Source organism: Podarcis erhardii, assembly GCF_964252035.2.
Source record: "Podarcis erhardii genome assembly, chromosome: 14".
Taxonomy (NCBI): Eukaryota; Metazoa; Chordata; class Lepidosauria; order Squamata; family Lacertidae; genus Podarcis; species Podarcis erhardii.
The window spans coordinates 21,342,739-21,369,783 of NC_138503.1; the positions used below are offsets into that span (position 1 = coordinate 21,342,739).

At 45.7% G+C, this 27,045-nt stretch overlaps 1 protein-coding gene and 1 long non-coding RNA gene across 4 annotated transcripts in view; one reads left to right on the plus strand and one right to left on the minus strand.

Moving 5' to 3' along the window:
* Positions 1-27,045, plus strand: part of PCSK6 (proprotein convertase subtilisin/kexin type 6) — a 109,014-nt gene that overhangs the window by 22,134 nt on the left and 59,835 nt on the right. For all 3 annotated transcript variants that reach the window (XR_014150839.1, XM_081838840.1, XM_081838839.1), the window contains exons 2-5: positions 7,298-7,402; positions 19,895-20,005; positions 22,857-23,000; positions 25,517-25,593. Coding sequence is in view for 2 of the 3 variants with exons in the window: in XM_081838839.1 (XP_081694965.1) it covers positions 7,298-7,402; positions 19,895-20,005; positions 22,857-23,000; positions 25,517-25,593 (437 nt within the window). In the remaining variant the exon portion in view is untranslated. The remainder of the gene's footprint in view (positions 1-7,297; positions 7,403-19,894; positions 20,006-22,856; positions 23,001-25,516; positions 25,594-27,045) is intronic.
* LOC309328987 lies at positions 2,632-15,480 on the minus strand. The gene is made up of 4 exons (XR_014150989.1): positions 15,322-15,480; positions 13,235-13,328; positions 4,974-5,040; positions 2,632-2,840 (listed from the first exon to the last, which is right to left on the minus strand). It is a non-coding gene; the product is annotated as an uncharacterized lncRNA (long non-coding RNA).

Sequence of the window (27,045 nt, forward strand, 5' to 3'; positions counted from 1 at the left end):
TTTGGGTCCCGGAGGAAGAAGTGAAAGGAGTTTGACAGCTGTCAAAGAAGCTGTCAAACGGGCGGACAAAGTAAAGAATTTTGCTATTTAATAACTCTTGGAATTAAAGCTGATACATTTGGACTGAGGCGATTGGAAACAAAGTATTGATAATAACAAAGTAACAGATTATTGGAAAAGGACTACTAAATAACTGAAAGCCCCCTAGGGGGAATTAGTGACATTACAATGGCTGCAGAGGGAAAATTACTGGCGGAGATAGAAAAAATGTTCTTTCTCGTGGGAATCCTGCAGGAGCAGAGTATGGCTCTGAGTAAAGTTTTTATGACCTTGAATCCTGAAACAAACAACTCTGCTGAATGCACAAAGGAGATGTATGATAAAAATTCTGCAGCTGAGCAGGAAGAGATGCCTTTGGAATTGACAGAGAAAAAAGAAGGAGTTCAGACACTACAAGTGGAAAACATCAACCAGGAATCTGCAGCGTTAGAGTATGAGCAAGAAGACTTCTGGATTACAGACCTGCGAAAGATGAGAAAGAAGAAGAGAGAAGCCCCTGGAGTACTTGGAATATTAAAACTAGAAAGAACAAAGCAATATGATTGGGACTTTTCTCTTGAGTATGGAAAACTAGATGGCCTTTCGCAGCAAACACTCTTCAACATTCTGAATGAAAGAAAATATGATCTGACTCTGACTGAACTCCTTCGGGGTCTTAGGACCATCAAAGAGGACTACCAATATAGCTGGCAGAGAGGGACTGACAGAGAATCAGACGCCTCGGACGTGAGGAATCCGGGCTAGAAATATTTTTTGTTTGTTTTCTGGACATTTGTCTAGGAAGGGACAGAAACCGGGGCAGGGGGGGGAGAGAATAGAATTATAAAATGTTATGTTTTGTTTTACTTGGTCAATGTGACCCATAATTAATATAATAAAGGGAAAATTTGTGAAGGGGAAGTTAGATCGACCTTAAAAAAAAAGAAATTAATGATTATAAGAGAATTGGATAGTTGAATATAGATAAACAAAAGAATTTAATTTTTAAAAGCAATGTGAATATCTTTAAGAGGTTAGACAAGAACTTGCTGAATTAATTGTGGAATTGGGATGTAAGAGGAGGGGGTGGGGGGAAGTCAACGAAAGTGGGTAAAGAAACTTAGGGTATGTAATTGTATTTGTGTGTTTGTCTGTCTTTGTCTTTGTGTGTGTGTCTGTTGTTATAAAATGTAAAAACCCAATAAAAATTATTTTAAAAAAAAAAAAAAGAAATCTCGCAGAACTTTGCACAAGATCTTGCAGGACTCTGCGAGTTCTCATTGCCGCTTCACTTTCTGCTGTTGCTACCAGCATCTCTGGACTCCACGCTGCAACATCTATTTCTGTGTTGGAACCCGGAAGCTGCAGCACTGAACAGTTTTGGACGGGCCACCTCTGGGTGTGGATGTGATTATCGTGAAAGGACCCTGCTCTTCTGAATTTGCCAGCATTCTGCTGGGTGAGCCCTGGAGTTGCTCTCATTTGCTCTGAGGGTTTCCCAAGCTATACCTGGAAACAGCAGAGCAAAGTGCTGCTTGTGTCCAGAGCACTCCCACCCTTGCAAAGAGATCGAAGTGCTCCAAAAGCAGGGAGGAGCACTTCAGTCCACTGTGATGTTTCCAGGGATGGCTGTGGAAACATCAGACCAAATCAGAGCACCTTGTTTCTGGGCTGCTTTAATCCGTTTGCAAAGGTAGTGAAAAGAGGGTTAGAGGTCCCCCTTTCAGTGACAATTTTGCCACTGGTTAAAGGTGAAGTGATGGCGGTGCTGGGCTGGGAAGAGAGCCCTTAAAAAGTTTTTTTGTCCCTCTGATCTGCTTCTGGGGCTTGGGGTTATTTTTTCCTATTCCTGAGAAGTTTGAAAGGGTGGGGTGGACCTTGAAAGGCTTTCCATAAGTCCATGCTAGAGCTCTAGATCTGAGTGGGGATGATAGGGTAAGGTAGTCTCTGTGTGCCTATGTGCTCTATGTGTGGCAAGCTTGTGGTCTGAATAGCATGCAGCCATTAGAGGATTCAGCACAATTCTTGGGCCCAAGAGGTTAGCCACCTCTGATCTATAGCATAATCAAAAGAGGGTGATAAAAACATCTAGCTGATGATAGCAAAGGCAGGAGTAAACAAAATGACCTGGCAAAATCTTGCTAACAGAAATGCACAGATTTATCGTAGATTCACAAAACATGGTGCTAAGTTGGTGCAAGGCATAAACAAGTTATGCCAGTCACAGCTGCTGCACGTGGCTGAAATGGCAGTCCACCAAAACGTCATTGCAATACTGGTAGAAGTGGTGCTGGGAAACATGCAGAGACATGTTGGGAAGGGCGAAGGCTACTGGAAACCCAGTTGTGACGTACAAAACTGGCAAGTTGGAGAGAGGCTTTTAGAGTTGCAAGTTCTGTCGCAATGACTGGGGTTTCCCAGTAGGTGTAGGAAAGAGCACAGGAAGCGGACTTAAAATAGGTCATGTTACTTGTTGATTAAGCTCAATGGTGTCTGCTCTGACTGGCAGCAGCTTTCCAGGGTCTTGGGGAGAAGACTTTCCTTATCATTTAGGACTTGATCCTTGCGAGGCCCAGTCCAATGTTCTCTCTCACTCTCTCTTTTTCTCCCTTTCTCTGTGTATGCATGTGCACCTGTTATTTACTTAAAAACCACTTGATCAGTTGCTCCTTGTGTGAATCTTCCTCAGTTAGATCACCTCCTGTAGACCCTGGTATTCTCTCCTAGATGTTGTAGGTAATAGATCAGGCCAGTGGCCCAACTAGTCCAGCATTCTGTACTCACAGTGGCCGATGAGATGCCTTTGGGAAAACCACAAGCAGAACCTAAGTATAACAGCCCAACTGTCCTGTTTTAAGCAGGACATCCTGGATTTACAGAAGCCACCCCAGCTTCTGATTCTATTCCCGGATGTCCCGTTTTGGCTCACCTTGTTCCTGCGCACCACCCACTTCTCTTCTTCTTCCGGACCCAGGCCCCAAATACCTGGAAGACCACCTCCTTCCCAACAGACCCCCTTCAGGTGTTTAGATCAGCAGAGGGGGGCTGGTTTTAACCTGCAGCAGAAGTATGTGCTGTACGAATGGTCAATGCACAATGATATGCCCTCCAAATAGATGCCACTGAAAAAGACTTCATGAGCTCGGCACAGCCTCTGTAACCATTGTTCATCTTTTGGATGGGTGGAAGTGCTGCTGAACATAATCTGCCTGGGAATTTTGGAAACTTACTGCTGGTTGGAATTGTTAAGACTTAGGTGGGTGGATTATAAGATTGATGTGGTGTATGTAAGGCAACTTCATAGATCCATCTGAAGTTACTGGTACACTTTGTTTTTCCTAAACCTCTTTTTTAATTTTGGTTTTTATTGCTTCCTATCCTCCAGGCTAAATATAGATGTTTCTTATTTATAATCTCCGCTTTCCAGAGAAGAGAAGCCAAGTCTAAGCAAGAGCAAAACTTGCTTCTGAAACTATATAGTGATGGTTCTTGGCACATATGAATTGTCTTCTATCTGGGCCGGTGTCTCTGATATTTATGTGGTTTCTTAAAGGAGGAACACCATACTTTACATGGGCTAGGAGCCTTCTGGCTGCTCTGTAGCAAAATAATAATAAAACAAACCAAGAGATGGATAATTCTGGTGCGAACAATGTCTCTTATGAAAATAGAACGGCTGTCAGTCTGATTTGCCTCATTTCCCTTTTTGGAGTTGTGAAAAGATTAGAGCTGCAATGTTTAGTAGAGCAATTGGATATATTCAGTGCTTTTTTCTTCTTAAAAAATGTTTAGGGGTACTCTCATTAGGACTCAAGAAAATCACTATTTTATAGTTCAGATCGGGGAAAATAAATACAAAGTACAATACAAAAGTACAAAGATTCACAAAAAGTTTAGGGGTATGCGTCCCCCAAGAAAAAAAGCACTGGATATACCAATGTAAGAACAGGCTGCTTCAGAAAGTGGTAGTTTCTCTTTTACTGTAAATATTTAAGTATCCACACCATATGTTCAAAACATCATACGTTGACTCTTTCTTATTTTTTTATAGACAAAAAAGATGCCTCTGTCATTAACAGAAAAAATTTACAAATATCCAACACAGGCAGGAGACAATGTTATATTAGAGTTAACGGCATAAAACTCAACACCTGCACATTTCAACCACTGTGGACCTTACAGAGAAATGTATACAGTCACAAACAAAATCAGTCAAAATAGAGAAGCAATTCACGCAGTAAAATATACATTATGCATTGAAGGTTATTTATTTTATTTTAATTCTCATTATTTATAATTTATAATTTATAATTCATTAGTTGCCTAATATTGCAACATCTGGGTCTGTGCTTCCCAAACATCTCTGGGGCACATTTCAGCCAGGCAAAAAAACGCAACCTCCACCCCAGAGGTTCCCATCCTTGACTTAGTGGGTCTGTGGGAGTGTATCGGCTGCTGTGCTGAGCTAAACCAAGGTTTGGTTTGGATAGGAGTCAGCAATCTTTTTCAGCAGGGGGCTGTTCCACTGTCCTTCAGACATTGGGGGGGACGGCGACTATATTTTGAGGGGGGGGGATGAACAAATTCCTATGCCCCACAAATAACCCACTGATGCATTATAAATAAAAGGACACATTCTACTCACGTAAAAACACACTGATTCCTGGACCGTCTGCGGGCTGGATTTAGAAGGCGATTGGGCCTCATCCAGCCCCCGGGCCTTAGTTTGCCTACCCATGGTTTAGCCTGTTTTCTGAACCAGGGCTTGCGGCTAAGCCCTTTCCTCACTAACCATAAGCTGTAACCTTGCTCCTCTTGGGGAGCCTGCATACTTCTGCATGTCCCACTAAGCCGCTGTTTGGCTTTGCGTGATGTACAAACCAAGCCAATATAAATGAAGATTTAACATGCCTGAGCAAACAAGGAAGCCTTACCTTGGCGCTGAAAAGACTGTTGGTGGCAGTCTTCTGAAATGGAGCCTGTTGCAACATGCATGCATATCTAAAAATAAGTATTTTCCTCTTCTTCTGCACTGCAGTATTAGTTTATTTCTTTCAATACAGATTTAAGCAGAATTAATCATAGGCGCTTTAGTGGATTCATCAAATACGGCTTTAATCAAGTGATAGCTCTAGGAAAGATGGCTCATAACAACTTGATTTTTATTTTTTTAAGGAAGAGGCTGTATTTGGCTTGATTCTGACATGCGCCAGTGGTTTTCTCCCCATTGAGTTAAATTTGTGATTTACAGTGCAATCCGGACCATGGTTACTCAGAAGTAGGTCCTATTGAATTCAGTGGGGTTTTCTCCCAGCTGATTGGAATAGGATTGCAGACTAATTCTCTTAAACCAAGGCGGGGGAACCTGGGACTCTCCAGATGTTGCTGGACTACAAATCCCATCATGCCTAGCCATTGGACGTGCTAGCCAGGGTAACAGCATCTGGAGGGCCAAAGTTTCCCCGCCAGGAGACAATTGCAGGGAAATCGCAGCCGTCACTTTTGCAGCTGCCTGTATCTGGAGACCTTGAGCACCGTCTTGGCAGCATCACCAGATGCTGCACTTCATTGTGCATTTTGTCAGAATAAGTGCAGCAGGCGCGGCTGCCATGGCACAGCCGCACGGCTCTTCGCCTGCGTGATGTGTGTGCACCTGTGAGGGGCAGATGGTTTCCTGAGGATTTTGGTTCCAAGAACTCTGGAGGCTGTTTTGGACCAGGCATATTCTGTTGCTATTAAGTGGTGGGGCGGGTGGAGGGGAGGCTGTATGCATTTCGGAAATGCAGTTTTCACATTTTATCTTTGGCCCATATGGTGAGCAGGAGATAAGAGACCCCGAGCTCATCCATTCACATATGCCTTTAACCAGAAGTGGAGACAGATGGGTCATGCAACTGAGATTCTGCTCTGGAAGAGGTGTAGCTCAGTGCTTTGCATACAGAAAGCCCCAGGTTGCATGCAGAAGCCCTCTAGCTTCTCCAATGCCTTAGTCTGAAACCTTGGAGAGAGATGCCAGTCCGTGCCAACAAAAGCAAGCCAGATGAAACAATGGTCTGATTTAGGGCTTGTGCACACTTTTGCTTTTGTCCTGAGCTTAGAAAGCATGAGTCTGGTTACGGTAGTTTTCTGAACAGTTTCCCCATGCTTTCTAGGCATGGATCTGAGTGGTTCTGCCTTTGCCACACCATGCCATTTCCCCCCCGAAAAACCTGAGATTCAGGTGCTAAATCAGAACAAATGGTGATCCACAGAAAACTTGATTGCCATTTGTTCCGATTCAGCACTAAAACGTGGGTTTTCCCCCTGGGGAAAGTAGCGGGACAAGTGGAAGTGTGGAGGAGCCCTTAGTGAACCAGGGCTCAGCCAGATCCCTTTGCTCCCATCTTTGATACTGCCCACATTTTGATATGATGATAAACCATGCCTACTCTGCCTCCTTCCTCCTTGGCATGACTGCAAGGCGGGGTGTGATGTTTAATTAATTACACGTGACAAACTCTGGTTAATGTTAATTCTGTTCTGCTTGAAAAAAGTCTGCTGTAGTTGTGAAGCTGGCTTGTTTCAATAAACTGTAGCTAACGTTAACCACAGTTTGAGGTGCGCATGTAACACTAAAATGTGGCTAGTTAAAATTACCTAATCCTTATGTAGCCAAAATGAGGCCATCCACATAGAAAAGGGGGAGATATTGTTTTGCAGAATTCAGAGGCGAAAACTGAAAGGTGTGGAAAATGCAAAAGCAGCCAGTAAGGACTGTTCTTGTTGAGTGGCCTTGGAATGCTGATGGACTCTTGGTGGGAGAGGTAGATGGAGTTGGAGTGGGAATGGAATGGAGTCTCCTGGAGCTGAGCTTGGAAAGTTGATACCCTGAACAGGAGCTTCCCATCCTGCAATGTTTTGAAGGTCCCACTTGAACTCTGAATTCTCTTTTCTGGAGGGTAAGCTGCTGGCAAGGGCTGTCTTCACCTTGTTCTGCCTGTGAGCTTCCTAGTGGTATCTAGTTGGCCACTGGTGGAAGAAGAGATGGACACTTGGTCTGACCTCTGCAGAGGCTGTTTGAACGCCTCCTGGCGACCAAATGCGTAAGAGGTTTAGCTGTGTGAAATGAGCATCTTTGGTTGCTTGTTGAAACTCTTCCTGCCCGAACTGAATTGCATTCCTTCCTGGTTCTTGTGTGCTGTGAAAGAACATGCAGCTGTTCCTTATGGTCCTCATTGCCTCCTGTCCTGACACCTGTTCTGTATATCGCTCATTGCAGATTGGCAGCCTGGAAGACTATTACCACTTTCACCACAGCAAGACGATTAAAAGGTCAACGTTCAGCAGCAGAGGCCCACACAACTTCCTCAGAATGGATCCAAAGGTACAGCAGGAAGCTACTGGTGTCAGGTCTACTTTGCAGGCTTGTCTTGCATTAGCAAGGGGAAGTTACAAAAGGCAAAGGGAACTCGGTGAAAGCCCAAAGTACGCTTGGCGGGAAATCACCTTTTTTATTTAACTAGCTTTTGGGTGTGTGGGTATGTGTCCTTAAAACCAGCAAGATTAAATATATGATTACCATAATCCCAGAGTTAAAGGTAGGCAGCATGAAATGATGATGGTATATATCCCCAAATATATTGCCTATGAAGCCCCTTAGGCAAATGCCATCTTGGCAGGGGCATCATTGGGTCAACCTTGATGGGCTACACCAATGATAGTCAACATGGTGCCCTCCAGGTGATGTTGGACTCTAACTCCCATAAGCTCCACCTCACATGGCCAGTGGTCAGGAATGATGGGAGTTGTAGTCCAGTATCTTCTGGAGGGCACTGCTTTGGCTATCCTTGCAATATGCCTGCCTGCAAACTATACTCTCCAGAAGTCAGTGCAAATGAAAGTCAAATGAAAGGTTAAGCCACCATAATGGCGGATGTTTTGCTAGACTATAAGATTGGGATAACAGTGGGCCCCTAGGTTTTGCAGGGCAACTTTATGTGGGGTTTACTTTACGTCATTTATTTGTATTTGCTTCAGTTTGTAGTACAGTGCTATAAGTTGCCTTGGGGTGACATTCCTCTCTACAAAAGCCCTTTTAGTTGGCAGAAGAAAAGCTTTCCTCTGGGCCAGAACCATTTTAGTGGATGATTAAAACTGGGGGCATGAAACTTGTGTACAGACAGTGGGCCTACCCTGAAACAGTGTCATATAGAATGCATTTTGTTCCAGTGTGCTGGCTGGGCCCCATTTTTAACCAAGGTGGCAGGCTGAACCTTTCGAAACTGCATTTGATTTTTTGATTCTGCGGAACACTGATTATGAAGGCTGCTGGTCTACAATACAGCAGAGAATGGTGCTCTCCGACCAATTTCGTATTGCCAAATGTAGCTTCCAGACGTGTGCACATACAGCAAACAAATCAGGCCATGTGCCTTCCCATTCAAATATTTGAACTTATTCGCTCACTGTCTAACAAGCTGTAGATAATTCTTGAATGTGCGCCCATATTGCATCAATAATAGTTGACGATGGCGTGGGATTTGGGGGGTGGGTGGAAGAAAGAACAAGAATAAACAAACTGCAAGTGTCTGAACATCCCACCAATTGCGAGAAAAACTGATGGCTGGTGGGTTTTTTGGTGTTCTAATTAAGTTTTCGAGCCCTAGAGGAGCTAGGGCGAGGGAAGGGTATGAATCTATATCTGAAATGGAAAAGCACGCATTTTAAATTAGTCTACTTGATGCAAACCAAATGGTTTTTTTAAAAATTTAGTCTATTTACCTAGTTGTATTGATTAATAATAATAATAATAATAATAATAATAATTTATTATTTGTACCCCGCCCATCTGGCTGGGTTTCCCCAGCCACTCTGGGCGGCTTCCAACAAAGATGAAAAATACACTAAAATGTCACAAATTAAAAACTTCCCTGAACAGGGCTGCCTTCAGATGTCTTCTGAATGTCAGGTAGTTGTTTATCGCTTTGACATCTGATGGGAGGGCATTCCACAGGGCGGGCGCCACTACCGAGAAGGCCCTCTGCCTGGTTCCCTGTAACTTGGCCTCTCGCAGTGAGGGAACCGCCAGAAGGCCCTCGGAGCTGGACCTCAGTGTCCGGGCAGAACGATGGGGGAGGAGACGCTCCTTCAGATATACTGGACTGAGGCCATTTAGGGCTTTAAAGGTCAGCACCAACACTTTGAATTGTGCTCGGAAACGTACTGGGAGCCAATGTAGGTCTTTCAAGACCGGTGTTATATGGTCTCGGCGGCCGCTCCCAGTCACCAGTCTAGCTGCCGCATTCTGGATTAGTTGTAGTTTCCGGGTCACCTTCAAAGGTAGCCCCACGTAGAGCGCATTGCAGTAGTCCAAGCGGGAGATAACCAGAGCATGTACCACTCTGGCGAGACAGTCTGCAGGCAGATAGGGTCTCAGCCTACGTACCAGATGGAGCTGGTAAACAGCTGCCCTGGATACAGATTTGACCTGTGCCTCCATGGACAGCTGTGAGTCCAAAATGACTCCCAGGCTGCGCACCTGGTCCTTCAGGGGCACAGTTACCCCATTCAGGACCAGGGAATCCTCCACACCTGCCCGCCTCCTGTCCCCCAAAAACAGTACTTCTGTCTTGTCAGGATTCAACCTCAATCTGTTAGCCGCCATCCATCCTCCAACCGCTTCCAGGCACTCACACAGGACCTTCACCGCCTTCACTGGTTCTGATTTGAAAGAGAGGTAGAGCTGGGTATCATTTGCATATTGATGGACACCCAGTCCAAACCAACTGATGATCTCTCCCAGCGGCTTCATATAGTTAAAAAGCATGGGGGAGAGGATGGAACCCTGAGGCACCCCACAAGTGAGGGCCCAGGGGTCTGAACACTCATCCCCCACCACCACTTTCTGAACATGGCCCAGGAGGAAGGAGCGGAACCACTGTATAACAGTGCCCCCAGCTCCCAGCCCCTCTAGACGGTCCAGAAGGATGTTATGGTCGATTGTATCAAAGGCCGCTGAGAGATCCAGCAGAACTAGGAAACAGCTCTCACCTTTGTCCCTAGCCCACCGGAGATCATCAACCAGTGCGACCAAGGCAGTTTCAGTCCCATGATGAGGCCTGAATCCCGACTGGAAGGGATCCAAATGGTCCGCTTCTTCCAGGCGTGCCTGGAGTTGTTCAGCAACCACTCGCTCAATCACCTTGCCCAAGAATGGAAGGTTTGAGAATGGGCAATAATTGGCCATCGTGACCGCATCTAAAGATGGTTTTTTAAGAAGCGGTTTAATAACCGCCTCTTTCAGCGGGTCTGGGAAGGCTCTCTCACGGAGGGAAGCATTCACTACCCCACGAAGCCCATCGCCCAGTCCTTCCCGGCTAGCTTTTATAAGCCAGGATGGGCAAGGATCCAGGAGGCAGGTGGTTGGCTTCACTTGTCCAAGCAGCCTGTCCACATCCTCGGAGGTAACAAATTGGAATTGATCCCACACAACTTGACCAGACAGGACTCTAGCACTCTCCCGCCCCGGCCCTGCTCCCACGGTGGAGTCTACTTCTTCCTGAATCTGAGCGATTTTACCTGCAAAAAATTTTGCAAAATCATTGCAGGAGAACATGTGGCCCGTACTGGGCCCCGATGTTACAGGTGGTTCCGCTAAATTGTGAACCACCTGAAAGAGTCTCCTGCTGCTGTTTTCTGCAGATGCAATAGAGGCGGTGAAGAAAGTCTTCTTCGCCGTCGCTATCGCCACTTGGTAGGCTCGACGTTGAGCTCTAACCTGTGTCCGGTCAGATTCGGAATGAGTTATCCGCCACCGGCGCTCTAGTCGTCTCAACGATTGTTTCATTGCCCTCAGATCCGTGGAAAACCACGGGGCTCTCCGGGCTCCATGCAATCGGAGAAGGCGCTTCGGAGCCAAACAGTCAATAGCCCTGGTTAACTCCACATTCCAGCGGGCCACCAGGGAATCGGCTGAAAGGCCATCAACATGGGACAAAGCATCCCCTACCACTCTCTGGAAACCATTTGGATCCATTAAGTGGCGGGGGCGGACCATCCAAATCGGTCCCACCTCCCTGCAGAGGGGATGGGTCACAGAGAAGTCCAGTTGCACCAGGAAGTGATCTGACCATGGCACTTCTTTCGTTTCACTTTTACTTAGTGTCAGATCACCAACATCCATAGAGGTAAACACCAGGTCCAAGGCATGTCCGCGGCTATGGGTTGGGCCAGACTTATTCAGGGACAGCCCCATGGAGGCCATGCTTTCCACGAAGTCCCGAGCGGCCCCTTGTAAGGTCGTGTCGGCATGGATGTTAAAATCCCCTAGGACAACCAAGCTAGGTGTCTCCAGGAGAACATCCGCCACGACCTGAAGCAGCTTGGGCAGGGAATCCTTGGTGCAGCGGGGAGGTCGGTACACCAAAAGGAATCCTGTACTGCCCCTATTGCCCAACTTCCAGAACATGCACTCGGAAAATTGGGTCTTCCCAATAGGACGCCTGGTGCAAACTAATGACTTCCTAAAAATCACTGCAACCCCCCCTCCCCGCCCACATGACCTGGGTTGCTGTGCGTAAGAGAAACCTGGTGGACAAGCAGCGGCAAGGACAGGCCCATCTGCTTCATCCAACCAAGTCTCTGTTACACATGCCAGGTCAAGTCCTCCATCCATGATCAAGTCATGGATGGCAGTGGTCTTATGAATCATTGACCTGGCATTGCACAGCAACACTTTCAGGTCATGTGGGTATCCCTTGCTGATTCTAGTATCCATCCGGTCAGGACCAGACCCAGAGGCAGGGATAGTCCTCAGACAACGACTAAACCTGCCTTCTCTGTAATGACATGGTCTGGTCTTAGCGTAACTCCTCCTCCTACCCGTGATCACTGAGATCGGTTGTCCCAGTGCATTCCCCCCTGTGAAACATGTCCCAGCCATTTTGTTGGCTGGGACCAACTCCCCGGCAGCCCTGACCCCTCCCCTTAAGAACAAAATAACACCTTAAAAAAACACCACACAAATAAAACAATACAAAAAACAATAAAATTACAAAAACATAAAATCAAACAAATTCCCAGGCCCACCCCCACCCCACCCCCCCACATACAAAAAAAATTCAAAATAAAAATTTTAAAACATTTTAAAAGCACTCTGCACCCCTCCAGCAGTAACAGCAACTGTCCTAGTGAGGCCCGTCAGGCCCTGCCCTGAGCCAGGTGGTAAGTGGCAGGAAGGAGCAGGGCCCCATACACCCACACAGGAGAGTCCTCCTGGGCAGCGGAGTGCAGCAGTCCTTATGAGGCTTCAGGCCCTGCCCCAGGCCAGATGGTGAGTGGCAGGAAGGAGCAGGGCCCTCAGACACTCACATACAGGAGAGTCCTCCTGGGCAGCAGAGCGCAGCAGTCCTTATGAGGCTTCAGGCCCCACCCCGGGCCAGATGGTGAGTGGCAAGAAGGAGCAGGGCCCTCAGGGCCCTCCCTGAATATGGCATGCACACCAGACATTTAAAGACCCCCCCAAAAAAGAATAATGGAGAAATGTGATTTCTTAAGGGTGCTGGGAATTGTAGCTCTATGAGAGGTAAACTACGGTTTCCAGGATTCCTTTTTTGGGGTGGGGTGGGGTGGGGATGCACTTCAAATGTATGGTATGTATGCAACCTAACAGTTTGCAAAATAGAGCACCGCTGTATTTTGGGTGCTTGGAGCTAGGCTGGATTCGTAATCCATGCCTTGGTGTTCTCCCTTAGCAGATCACTTGGGAAGTGTTTTGCTACTTGACTGGTATACCTAATGTGTATGCATGAATATGCTAATAGTGGTGCTAAAGCAAGCCTTTAAACAAGTCATGCCACCTTGAATTTAACTGGAAAAGATGGAACTGCATAACTTAACAATTGGGGGGGGGGCGTGCATTGTTTTCAAAAGTTTAAAGCTCCTAGTCAACTAAGTGACTTGGTGCTTTTAAAGCTGAAAACTTCTCAAGTTTATTTTTGTTTTTATATAAATCTGCATCCTATTTCAGAGGCTCCCTGAACTGGGCGATCTTTTGCCAATGAAACTTGGTAGATCAAGTGGCTTTTCCCACAAGCTTTGCAGTTTGTCTCTTTCAATTTACCTAGACTTCCTTGATGAAGGGAGGGGAAAATGTTCTCAGAAATGTGTGGAACTTGTTAGCTTTAAAATATTAGGAAATGTCTCTAGTGCTACTTACTTCTTTTTTTCCAGGTCAGTTGAATCAAGTTCTGAGGGTGGGGCACGGCATCTATATCCCACAAGTTCTGTTGTAGGGCCAAGCTGTTGCAATACTGCATATAGACACAGAAAGCAAACACAGTTGGGGATATCTGTCAGGGCAGCTGATCGTAATGCTAAAAAGCACCAAAAACCTTCAGATTTCTGACAGGCGTGATGAAAAAGGAAGAAGAGTTTGGATTTGATATCCTGCTTTATCACTACCCGAAGGAGTCTCAAAGCGGCTAACATTCTCCTTTCCCTTCCTCCCCCACAACAAACACTCTGTGAGGTGAGTGGGGCTGAGAGACATCAGAGAAGTGTGACTAGCCCAAGGTCACCCAGCAGCTGCATGTGGAGGAGCGGAGACGCGAACCCGGTTCCCCAGATTACAAGTCTATCGCTCTTAACCACTACACCACACTGGCTCTCAAGAAGAGGGAACTAGGAGGGAAGAGGAAAGCAAGCAAATACTGGTATCAGTTATTAGAGCAGGGGTGGTAAACCTGTACACACCAATATTGGGCCCAAATTGGCCCATGTAGCTATTTTCCATAAATCATGCCCACCTGTCCACTGCTGGGTGACATCAGCTTCACCAGCACATTCCCTGCAGCCAGCAGGATTGAACCCTCCACTCATACTTGTTCTAGAAAATCTTGCTCAGTTTGGCTGTGCCCTCAGGCACCTGTAAATTGTGACCCCACCCCCAAGGGTGGAGAGATAAGAAGCTGACCTGCAGGCCAGAAAAAGTTTCCTGCCTCTATAACTGATCTTATAGTGACCCGCTGGAATGGCCACCCAGATGACGGGAGACCAGATGACCACTGGCCCCAGATGATGCAATGGGTCTGCTTTGCTTGCAGATGGAAGCATTTCTGGAAGAGCTATCTATTATTGCTCTTTCTAGTAATGATCTCAGCTGGTGAGTGGCAATGGGAAGCCACCCATAGCAGCTAGGGCAACCCAGTCAGATGGGCGGGGTACAAATAATTTAGCCAAAAGAAGAGTAGGATGTAATAAGGCATTGTTTTTCCATCCCGCCTTGTGGTCTTTGGATTCAGTGCTGTTTTCGTTCCACTGCATTTAGTCTTCTGCCAAAAGCTACATTATTTGTCCCGCTGTTGGCCATGGCAAGATTACATTATTATGTTAACCAATCCATGTCAATGCAAAGAAAACACTGTGAACAGATTGTTTGTGGACTGAAAGGGACAACAACTGATCATATTTGCTGGATTAATTTCTGTTCTGGACATGGGGGCAAAAATTGCAAACATTGGCAATTTCTACTCCTGTTTCCATTGGAATTTTGCAGCATCCCTAGTGAGGAGAGTGGGGGTGGAACTGGTGTCCTTTTCCTTTCCCCACCCCCCCGGAGAATTGTGGGAAGAAAATAATGCCCAAACAGCCATCTTTCCCTTGTCATTTACATGCAATGAATTGCAAAAGCCTAAAAGCATCAAATTGGATGATCGTTCTACATGCTATTCTGCTGCATCTTCTGTGTTGGAAAATCATAACAAATAAAGACATCCCAAAGGGATACCCTTCATTAGCATTACATCATGATGAGGGCATCTTGTTTTAATGACTAGGCTGAAGTTTTAGTCAAGGTTCTGGGTTGGATTGGCTTGGCATTTTCGTTGTTTTCCCTCAAGTGAATTGAATCACTTTCCTGGTTTATACATGTGTGTCGGCCTACGTGTTGCAACATTTAGGCTGGGTTGGAAGTAGCCCAATAAACCAGTATGCCAATTAGCAAAATGCAATTAGCCATGCAAGATTTCCTTCTCTTCCTGGTGGGCGTCGCTACAGATGCATCTGGAGGCAGTGCCGGATCTACACATTTTGCCGCAGGGGGCAGAAGTCTGCATGGTCTGCTACCCACTTCTCCTGCAGATTCACGTCCTCCCCTCCATCACCCCTGAGAGAAGGAGGCCTGAGCTGCCCCATGGGATTCTGCCACCCAAGGCAGCTGCTTCAAATCACCTCACAGGCGACCGCCCCCAATGGGCACCAGCCTCCCCTGGAACTCTCTCCCTGTGGAGGTGTATCTCGCCTCACCTTTTTATAGCTTCAGGCGTCTGGCCAAGGCCTGTCTTTTTGGGGGGACATTTTGAGGAGGAGATAGGAGGTTGTCGCTGCTGTCAGTAACTGTCACTCATGTGGGCCTGCTCAGTCTTCCTTACGCACAACAAAATTCAAAGCCACCATCTCTTGTTCTGCATTAATTTACACTGGTACCTCTGGTTATGTACCGTATTTTTCGTCCCATAGGATGCTCGGTCCCATAGGACGCACCTAGTTTTTTTGGGGGGGGAAATAAAGGAATTTTTTTCCCCTTTATTCCCCCCCCCAAAAAAAAACAGGTCAGGGAAACCGAACCAGGTCGAGGAACAGCAGGATGGCGGCGCTGCGCTTCCCTGCTGTCCCCCGAGCTTGTGGGGCTGGCCGATGTCTGCACGGTGCGCGGGGTGCTCTGCTTCAGCGAGCCCTGCCCACCGGGCGGCAGGCTGCTATCTGCAGTGTGGGGAGTCCTGCGGGGAACTCCTGCAGGGCTCCCCATGCTGCAGATGTTTGCCCGGCGTGAGGGGCGCTCTGTTTCAGGGCGCCCTGCGCGCCAGGCAGCAGGCTGCTATCCGCAGCGAGGGGAGCCCTGCGGGGAACTCCTGCAGGGCTCCCCACGCTGCGGATGTCTGCCCGGCGCGAGGGACGCTCTGCTTCAGGGCGCTTGTCGCACCGGGCGGCAGGCTGCTATCCGCAGCGTGGGGAGCCCTGCAGGAGTTCCCCACAGGGCTCCCCACGCTGCGGATGTCTGCCCGGCACGAGGGGCGCTCTGCTTCAGGGCGCTTCTCGTGCCAGGCAGCAGGCTGCTATCCACAGCGTGGGGAGCCCTGTGGGGAACTCCTGCAGGGCTCCCCACGCTGCGGATGTCTGCCCGGCACGAGGGGCGCTCTGCTTCAGGGCGCCTCTTGCGCCGTGCGGCAGGCTGCTATTCACAGCCTAGACAGCCCTGCGGGAACTCTCGCAGGGCTGCCTAGGCTGCGGATATGTTCTCGAAGCGCCGGGCGCTCTGCTTTCAGCGCGCCCGGTGCTCCGGGAAGCAAGCTGCTATCCGCAGCCTAGACAGCCCTGCGGGAGTTCCCGCAGGGCTGCCTAGGCTGCGGATGTCTTCCTGAAGCCTGGAGAGCGAGAGGGGTCGGTGCGCAAGGACCCCTCTCGCTCTCCAAGCTTCAGCGAAAGCCTGCATTCGCCCCATAGGATGCACCCAGATTTCCCCTTCATTTTTGGAGGGGGAAAAGTGCGTCCCATAGGGCGAAAAATACGGTACTTAATTTGTTCCGGAGGTCCGTTCTTAACCTGAAGCACCACTTTAGCTAATGGGGCCTCCTGCTGCCGCCGCGCCGCTGCCGCGCGATTTCTGTTCTCATCCTAAAGCAAAGTTCTTAACCCGAGGTACTATTTATGGGTTAGCGGAGTCTGTAACCTGAAGCGTATGTAACTTGAAGCGTATGTAACCTGAGGTACCACTGTATTACATTTTTACCTTGCCTCTTCTCCAAGGAACTCAGAGTGGCACACAGTTTTCCTCCTCGACCTCACGTTTATCTTCTCAACAACCTTGTGAGATGCTTCTTAGGTTATGGGGTTATAATCCAGAATGTGGCTGCCAGATTGGTGATTGGGAGCGGCCGCCAAGGCCATATAAAAACCGTCCTGAAAGATCTACATTGGCTCCCAGTATGTTTCTGAGCACAATTCAAAGTATTGGTTCTGACCTTTAAAGCCCTAAATGGCCTCGGCCCTGTATACCTGAAGGAGCCTCTCCACCCCTATCATTCAGCCCAGACGCTGAGGTCCAGCTCTGAGGGCATTCTGGTGGGTCCCTCGCTGCGAGAAGTGAGGTTACAGGAAACCAGGCAGAGGAGGGCCTTCTCAGCAGTGGCACCTGCCCTGTGGAATGACCTTCCATCAGATGTCAAGGAGATTAACAACTATGCAACCTTTAGAAGACATCTGAAGGTAGCCCTGTATAGGGAAGTTTTTATTATGTTTCTGTAATTTTTATGTTTCTGTAATTCTGTGTTTATTATGTTTCTGGAAGCAGCCCAGAGTGGCTGGGGCAACCCAGTCATATGGGCAGGGTACAAAAAATAGAATTATATGCAGTGGTAGTATTCATATTATTAGTATTATAAGGTAGTGACCGGCCCAGTATCACCCAGTTGGCTTCATGCAGCCAACTGTGACTGGGGATTTGGACCCGGGTCTTCCCAGTCCTAGTCAATCACTGTAACCACTACGTCACACCGCCTCTGCTTTGTTGTTGGACATAAACCCCACTCTCTATCTGTGAAGCTGGTACCCAAGGGGTGTTGGGCTGAGAGAAGGTTTACGTAACGTATCCACCACCTCTGGCCAAATGGAAGAAGGGGACAGCAGTAAGTCCTAATAGGTCAAATGGTTTTCCTTGCCAAATAAAACCTTCTGGGTTAGGCTTGTTTGCTAGGCCTGATTAATTAGACAATTGTGAGTGCCTTTTAGCAGACTTCAGACTGCCTTTGCTTTGTACTGTACTAACCATCAATTTTCCCAGTCCCATCCTGCTCCCCAGCTTGACAGGAGCTGTGTGCCGTGGCAGGAAATGACCTAGACAAGTGTGTTATGGAAATACTATATTATTCTCATCATCTTAAACAACATAAGAGAGAATGAACCCCCAAACCCTGCTTTTAATGCCCCCCATCAAACCTTTTGAGGTTTCTTATATTTCTAAGCTTCTGAGGCTTGAAGGGGTGAAAGTGCCGATAATCCTTTAAAACAATAACTCAAGAGTTGGTTGAGCACATTAAATGTCTGGTTCACGTTGTTTCTCAGCTCTTGCATTTCAAAAGGTCACAACCGGCCTTCCCCCACCCAGGGATTCCTATTTATTATTACAGAAACTTTAGGCTAATCCGTGTGTCGGAAATGTTCTCCCTTGCTGAGAATCCACTTCAGATCCTTTGAGTCCCCTCGGGGATCCTTCCTACCTTGGAGACTAATCCCAGATTTTCATGACTCCTTTTCTTGATGAAACTGTCCTTGTAAGAAGCTTGGGATGTGGAGGATTAATTCTCTTATGTACTTGAGCAGGGAAGTTTGCATTAATTCAGTGGAGTTGTATTATAATTCCGATCTGTTCCGATGAATAAACATTTGCTTTAAACCTCATACTTTTGGTATACAGCATGCCTATAATCTAATTTATCTTGTTAATGTTCTGTGGAGGGGTCTGTACAGCTGTGGAACATCTGCTCTATCAAAAGCTACTTGAGAGCAAAGGGGAGCATTCTAGAATTTTTATCTCGACTTTTGTTATCAAAACTCACTGAGGCCCTTTTAACTGACTTTCATTTTTCTTCTGTGGCGTGTGTTTGAAGTAGGAGGTTTTTTGTTTTGGCTCTAAGCACCCACTGCTCTAAGAATTACGTTAGTGCTTCTTTGTACTGGGATTTGTTTAGGTTTAAGAAGAGAAACCCATTAAAAAATGGCAAAAAAACGGAAAAAGGCAGACGGTGACTTAGAAAAACAATATGCACAGGATGAGGAATTATTCATGTGCTTGAAACTGCTTTTAATTAGACAAATGGCCTTGATGTCTAGTGTCATTCTGATGAGGTTAAGATAGGCACCTCAATAAAATGGAAAGGCGTTTTCATTCCAGGCAATGAAAGCAAAGGAAGAGAGCACTTTCTGTGGTGAACTTTTGTAGAATTCCCTACCTCTAGTAGGCCCACCAGACCTCTTTTGTTGTTTTGAACAGATTAGTAGCAAACAGTTTTTGGTACTGTTAGGGCTTGGATAAGTTAGGCTTTGTTAATTAGTTAGGTTCATTAAAAGAAAGAAAATTCTCAAAGGTTTATTGCTCCTAGCATAAGAGTACAAGAATAGTTAAATCAAACAGAATAGAGAAAAGCCTGTGTCAAATTATTTCCAAGAACAATACAGTATTAAGATAGGGAGATTAATGCAACAAAATTATATCTCTACATATTTTACTTGCAAAATTGTCATACTGTACACGAAAAAAGCCTATAAATCTAGACAAAGTCAAGTTTCAAAACAATAGATACTGATTAATTCAATTGCAGAAAATGATATTAGTTCGTATTGAATGCTTGTTGGGTGAAAAAAGATGCATATTAGATTGTTAGGTTCATTTTTGATGTTTCAAGGTTGTGTGCGTTTGTATGTATATTATTACTTTCAACAACCTGGATGATACACAATGTTAGTGAGAGTCAGAGTAGACCTAATGTAGAGTCCATTGATTTCAATGGATCTTCTTTTGATATGATGTGTTTTCATAACATGGGCATCCCATTTTTCTGATTTGTGCCTTCTTATTTAATTGCCAGAAAGAACAATTTGAATGCTTCCTTTATTGTATTTTTAATGTTACAATTTATTCTCTTAATCTTTGTGAGCGTATGTTGTTGGCTGGTCTTACAAACAGAGTTAATAAGCAATTTGTGAGCCATATGGCAAGAACTGGGATTTAGATGTCAAAGCAAACAAATATTTTCTTATTGATGCTGCTGTTAAAAAACCCCAAGCATTCCTGTGAAACACTGCTATTTAATTTTTTTTCTAGGTAAGGTGGCTCCAACAACAGGAAGTTAAACGAAGAGTCAAAAGACGCATTCGGCGTGACCACCATTTTGTTTCCTTCAATGACCCACTCTGGCCTGAAATGTGGTACATGGTAACTATACATTCACTGTGTGTGTGTGTGTGTGTGTGTGTGTGTGTGTGTTTTCGTATTATGCATATTTTGGGAATCTTGCAAAAGTCTTTTGGCATCACAGAATCACACATTCCCTCCACCCCCTTCCTCTGCTGCAAGATTGTGAGGGTGAATGTGTGACCTAACGTGGCCCTCCGAGCTTCTGTATCTGGCCCTTGCAACTCTATACCTCCTCTTCCCAGTTTGTGTTGCATTCACACGGAAGTTTATTCATTGTTATTTGATTCCAGAAAAAGTGGCTATTTAAAAATATATTTTATTCATTGAAAATCAGGATAGTGTATACAAAGTACTCTAAAACAGCAGAATGCAGTCAATAAATTCAGCCTGATACAATATCACACTTTATACAGATTGCCTTTTAGAAAAGATACATAGAAGAAAAATATAAAAGGAAAAAAACTAACAAATAAAACTACCGACATAGTAAGCAGGCTTAAGTACAAATTAAAAATAATCAATTTCCCATTTTGCTCATAGTATTTGTCAGGGGCTCAGGAGCAGAGACACAGGGGAGAGAGGAAACGGAGAGTGAAGGGGAGGAATCTGAGGGCAGCGTAGGGGAGTATGACAGTGGCCCGAGAGATTCCATGAGCTTCTCCAGCGATTCAGAAGATTCCCAGAGGGGGGCGCCGATGGCCAGGGCAAGGGGGGTCCCAGGGGGGACACACCAGAAGCAAGGGGCCAGCGGGGATTCCCAAAGCAGCAGCGGGAGATCAGGACCAGTTCCCCCACCAGAGCAGAGTGGGGGGGAAGAGTCCCATGTGTCAGGGCCAGCGTCTCCTCCAGTAGGGAGAGGAGATGATTCAGGTCTGGCCACGCCTCTATCGCAGAGTGAGGGAACGGAGGGGAAGTCAGGTCCAGCTAGCACTCCCAAAGGGGGAAGCAGTGACAGGAGCAGTGTAACGGTCAGGAGAAAGGTTGCCGGCTGGGCGCGCGCGCCAAGTTCAAATGTACAGGCGCGCGGGACAGCAGAAAGCCCGGATTGGGAACCAGGTCCTAAAGCCCGCCGGAGGAAGGGGGAAGAATCAGGGGACTCAGCGTCAGAAGAGTCCAGAAAGGGCAAGACCCCAGCAGACAAGCAGACCCAGAGGAGGAAAGAGCAGAGGAAGAGGTGGAGGTGGAGCAAGGCTAGAGTCTTGAACTGGTGTCTGGGGGGAGGAGATTCAGACGGAGCTTCAGCGGTCTAGAGTTCAAGACGTAGAGCTGCGCGCCGCGGCTTTGAAATCGAAACTGAACTTGAATAAATACTTTTGCATATAACAAGAACTGGCGTTGGTTCTTTGTGAGCTGGGACCTAGGGCAGCTCTGACAGTATTCCTTATAAATAATAATAGGTGGTGAAACCTAATCTTAGATGCTTCAAAATGCTTAGATTTGTGTGCATTAAGTTGGGTTACAAGCTAAAAACCTATGCAATGTTCAGAAAAGATTTAAATCAGAGGGGTTTTGCTGACAAAGAATCAAAATTTCAGACAGAAATATTTAATAATGATTATAAGAATTTAGCAAAAATGTATAAGATATTACTGGAATGGTGTACGAAGGATGAGGAGGTAAAATCAGTTATGATTGACTGGGCCAAAGATATAGGGCATAATATTCAAATGGAGGATTGGGAAAGACTTTGGAAAGATGGCTTAAGATTCACTGCATGCACAGTTATAAAATAAAATGTTCTGAAAATGATGTACCGATGGTATGTAACACCTGTGAAGTTAGCAAAAAAGTATAAGATAAGCAACAAATGTTGGAAATGTAAAGAAAAAGAAGGTACCTTTTTTCATATGTGGTGGGAATGTAAGAAGGTAAAATGCTTTTGGGAAATGATTTATAATGAATTGAAGAAAATGTTGAAGTATACATTTGTTAAGAAACCAGAAGCGTTATTACTAGGCATTACAGGTAATGAGATAAATAAGAAAGAAAAGAAGTTATTTTTATATGCAGTGACAGCAGTAAGAATATTGATGGCCCAGAAATGGAAACAGGAGGAATTACCTACGATAGAAGAATGGAGAACTAAAATGATGGATTATGCAGAACTGGACAGAATGACAGGAAGGATCCGGAATCGGCGAGATCAAAGATTTACAGAAGATTGGGAAAAGTTTATCCAATATATGCAAAAACTGAGTGATAATAAAATTACGTTTGTAAGCTTTAAGGAAGCTCTGTGAGGGGAAAGGGTTAAAAGGGCAGAAATGTGTAAAAAGTAACAATAGGAAGGAATGGCAGACAAATTGAGGGAAGTCAAAAAAGAGAAGTAAGATGTAATTAAGATGTATGGAATGTATAAATTTGCTTTTGTATTTGAAAACTAATAAAAATATAATATATAAAAAAATACAAGCTAAAAACCTATGCAGCTGGTTTTGAAGACTTGGCTAGTTGCTGTTTACAAGGCTGACTTCGATTGATGGACAGAGCACAAGGCTGGATGGGACATTTAAACCTCCCCTGGGCTTCTAGGAGTAGCCTTGGCAAGAAGGACCAATCCACTGAATTTGGCTTTCTGCCCAGGAAGCTGTCTTACACTGAGTTAGACAATTGTTCCATCTGAATCAGTACTGTCTACACTGACTGGCAGCAGCTCTCCAGGGTTTCAGACATGGTTCTCTCCCAGCCCTACCTGGAGATGCCAGGAGTTGAGCCTGGGAGCTTCTGCATGCAAATCAGATGCTCCACCACTGAGCTACAGCCCTTCCCCTATCCTAGCTTTTAAATTTGCTTGTTTAGCCGTGCGGAGTGTTGCTTGCTGGTCTGTGTAAGGAAGAAATGGCTAACCGACTGCTGCCTTCGCCCTCAGCACTGCGAAGACAACAACAGCGACTGTAGGTCAGAAATGAACGTCCTAGCAGCCTGGCAGAGAGGATATACTGGCAAAGATGTTGTGGTGACCATTCTCGACGATGGCATAGAGAAGCACCACCCTGATCTTCTGCAGAACTATGTAAGTAAAGCTGGAGACCCTTGGATCACCTCTTTTACACTGGCCCTCAAGACCACAGTCCTATACAGTGGTACCTCAGGTTAAGTACTTAATTCATTCCAGAGGTCCGTACTTAACCTGAAACTGTTCTTAACCTGAAGCACCACTTTAGCTAATGGGGCCTCCTGCTGCTGCCGTGCCACTGGGGCCTGATTTCTGTTCTCATCCTGAAGCAAAGTTCTTAACCTGAAGCACTATTTCTGGGTTAGCGGAGTATGTAACCTGAAGCATATGTAACCTGAAGCGAATGTAACCTGAGGTACCACTGTACAATGGTGCTTGGAAGTGAGTCCCATTGAATGTGCTTCTGAGCAAAGGTGGCCTCAGGTGAAATTGGTAAGTTGGGCTTTGATTCAGTTATGTGCTGCATTGACAGGAGACTGCCTATGGACCACAAATAATCATAGAACTGTAAAATTGGAAGGGACACTGTGGATCATTTAGTCCTCCAACCACCTGCAATGCAGGAATACACAGCTGTCCCATCCAGGGATCGAACCTGCAACCTTGGTGTTATCAGAACCATGATATTTGAATAAGTCAAGGGTATGGGAACTTGTGGCCTTCTATTGGACTCCAGCCCCCATCAGCCATAGCCAGCGTGGCCGACAGGGAGGAGCATCTAGGTCAGGGGTCAGCAACCTTTTTCAGCCGTGGTCCGGTCCACCGTCCCTGAGACCTTGTGGGGGGCCGGACTATATTTTGAAGGGGAAAAAAATGTGAACAAATTCCTATGCCCCACAAATAACCCAGAGATGTGTTTTAAATAAAAGGACACATTCTACTCATGTAAAAACACCAGGCAGGCCCCACAAATAACCCAGAGATGCATTTTAAATAAAAGGACACATTTTACTCGTGTAGAAACACGCTGATTCCCAGACCACCCACGGGCCAGATTGAGAAGGCGATTGGGCCACATCTGGCCCCCAGGCCTTAGTTTGCCTACCCCTGATCTAGATTATCAGAAAGACTGACTTAAGGGCATTAAGAAAGGAACCCTGTTGGTCTTCCCAGGCAACTGCTATTCAGAAGCAGAGAATAGCCATTGTAGCCACTGATGGCTTTATCCTCCATGAAATTGTCTGATCCTCTTTTAAAGCTCTCCAAATCGCTGGCCATGGGAGCAAGTTCCATAGCTTAATATGCATTGCACAAAGAAGTGGTGTCCCGAATCTTCCAACATACAGCTCCATTGGATGTCCACATGTTCTAGTGCTATGAGAGAGGAAGAAAAACCTTTCTTTATCTACTTTCCCCCCATGCTCTGCATAATTTTATAGGCTTCTGTCATGTCACCTCTGGCTCACCTTTCCTCTCAAGTAAAAAGTCCCCATTGCTGCAGCCTTTCCTCATTGATCATTTTGGTTGCTCTTTTCTGAACCTTTTCCAACTTTGCACTATCCTGCTTGAGATGAGGCAATGAGGACTGCACACAATATTCCAAATGCGGTCACGCCATAGATTCATCTGATAGGTATCTCTCCAAGCTCAAAATAAGGGAGTGGCTCAGAGGCCTCTATGTTATGCAAGGGCCCTCCAGAGCATAATCTCATTTCAGGATTTTTTTAAAAAATAACCAACTAACCAGCTAATTTAATAAATAAATTGCCACAGCCCTAAATGAATAACTCAAAACAATTTCCTCCCACCCATACTCTAAATGCATTGTATTGTCTATTGGCTTCCATAAAGGAGAAAAAATATTCTGTGAGGTGAACTAAGCCGCTGAGGAGAGTTGGGTTTTTTTTTTTTATAAAAAAAACAACATTTTGTTGAATTTGCACGCTTACCTGCTTTTAGAATTGGGCTGGACATCTGTGAGAGCACAATGAAGTCAGCACTCTGGAATTGACATTTGCTTGATGCTTACTGGCTCCTTATAGCCTCAGATGAGGAAATGTAAAAAATAGGAATGCCCGGTTATCAGATTGAATCCCTGGCGTTTCTCATTAGTGTTAATGGGGCATCTCAAGAGGCTTATGGGCTTTTCATTAAAAGTGATGTTGTGCTTTGTTTGGAGAGCTGAGTGTGCTTTAAAAGCCCCGCTTGAATTTTTTTCTTTCTGACCAAGCCCTCTTCATCACCTAGAGCAGAGATGTCCATGTCAGCCCAAGCAAGCATAGCCAATTCTTAGGAGTGATGGGAGTTGTAGTTCAACAACATTTATTGGGCCACAGGAACCCTACCCTTGTCCTAGAGTTTTGCTTCTTTTTCAGGCAGAAAAAAAGGCAGAATGGGGAACCTCATAAGAAGCTACTTTTACATCAGACCCAAGCTTTTGCCCCATATAGCCTAGTAATATCTGTTGCAACTGATAGTGACTTTTATTAATTTAACAACATTTATATCCTATAAACTGTGTTGTTTGTAAGAACCTCTATCCTGCCAGAGTGTCTCTTGTCCTGGTACAAGCTTGTTCCTGGCAATCACTTCTTAGTTTTTCTAACGTGAACAACTCCCTCTGTTTCTTTCAGGACCCTCGTGCAAGCTATGATGTCAATGGGGATGACGAAGACCCAACTCCGCGCTATGATGCCAGCAATGAAAACAAGTAGGCCTGTTTTTTAACACTGACTTAATGCTTTAAGGGGTGGGGCATGTTGCGGTCTGCACTTAACCTGAACCGAACACCAGCTGCCACCTGTGCTGTATGACAGCATATGGGCACTTTGCCAAATTACATTTTGATATAGATTATAGTCCTTTCTGCACAGATTTATAAAAAGAATGGATGGAATTCAGCCTTGAGCTAACATGATTGTTCCATCAGTGCAGGCATTTTTGCTTTGCTAGCCGAAACAATCTCCCCTCTCCTTCCCCGCCACATGTTGTTCTGGAGGTTCTTTTGACCCGCCAGAGCAAGATGGGATCGTGCAAGAGTGGGGAGGGAGACCATGTTTCACTAGCAGAAGTTTGGGCTAATATGACAAATAATTGTGCAGCCTCTGAGTATATTTTTGTCCTTTCAGAGTCTGCTTTCCCCATTTCTGTAAAAAATAAATGGCCAATTATGTTAACTTGAACATGAGTATTAATATATATATATACAGTCGTACCTTGGAAGCTGAACGTTCGACTTCCAAAATGTTTGGAAACCAAGGCGTGGCTTCTGATTGACTGCAGGAAGCTCCTGCAGCCAATCGGAAGCCATGCTGAACGTTCGGCATCTGAAAAATCGTTTGAAAATTGGAACAGTGCCTTCTGGGTTTCGATCGTTCGGGAGCCGATTTGTTCAGGAGCCAAGGTGTTTGAGATCCAAGCTGCGACTGTATATTTAGAGGCCACTCATCCTCCGAGACCCTAAGATGTTGTTTGCTTAACGTTTGTGTAAATCCGGCACTGGGAATTATAGTGGAAAACACCTGGGGCCATCAAGGTGCCAGGAAGATTGTGGCCTCTTTGAAGGCAGGGCTCTGGTGCCTGTGACAGATCTCCAGTGACCGGTTGCTTCCTTTTTTGTGCTGGCAGCAGCTACTTCTGCCTTTGAGGCTCTGAAACCCCCACTATAAAAGAGGTCATAACCCTATCCACACCTTGCCCCTTTAAAGTTAGTGATCCAGTACAGACATGATCTCACAGCTGTATGGTTGTTGCTGCTGGGCCATCTATAATACATGGTACATTACAAAGAACAAAAGTACTGGTCCCTTTCCTGAGGGGCTTGTGAAACAGAGTAAGCGGAGAGAAATAGAGGCAGGATAAAGAGTGGAATAAAAAGAATAAAAGATGGTTCTAGTTACATGTGCTTAAACCCAAACCCCACCTGCACTGTATATTTAAAGTAGCTGAATATACTACTTTATTTTTTTAATAAAGTATTTTATCGTTTTTTAAGAAAAATACAAAAAACAAACCAAGTACATTCGGACCTGGAATACAAATTATGGTAACCGTACAATCTTGTGTATCATACACTTAAACAGTCCTGGCTTCTCCCTAAAGAATCCTGGGCACTGTAGTTTAAGGGTGCTGAGAATTATTAGGAAGACTCCCATTCTCGTCA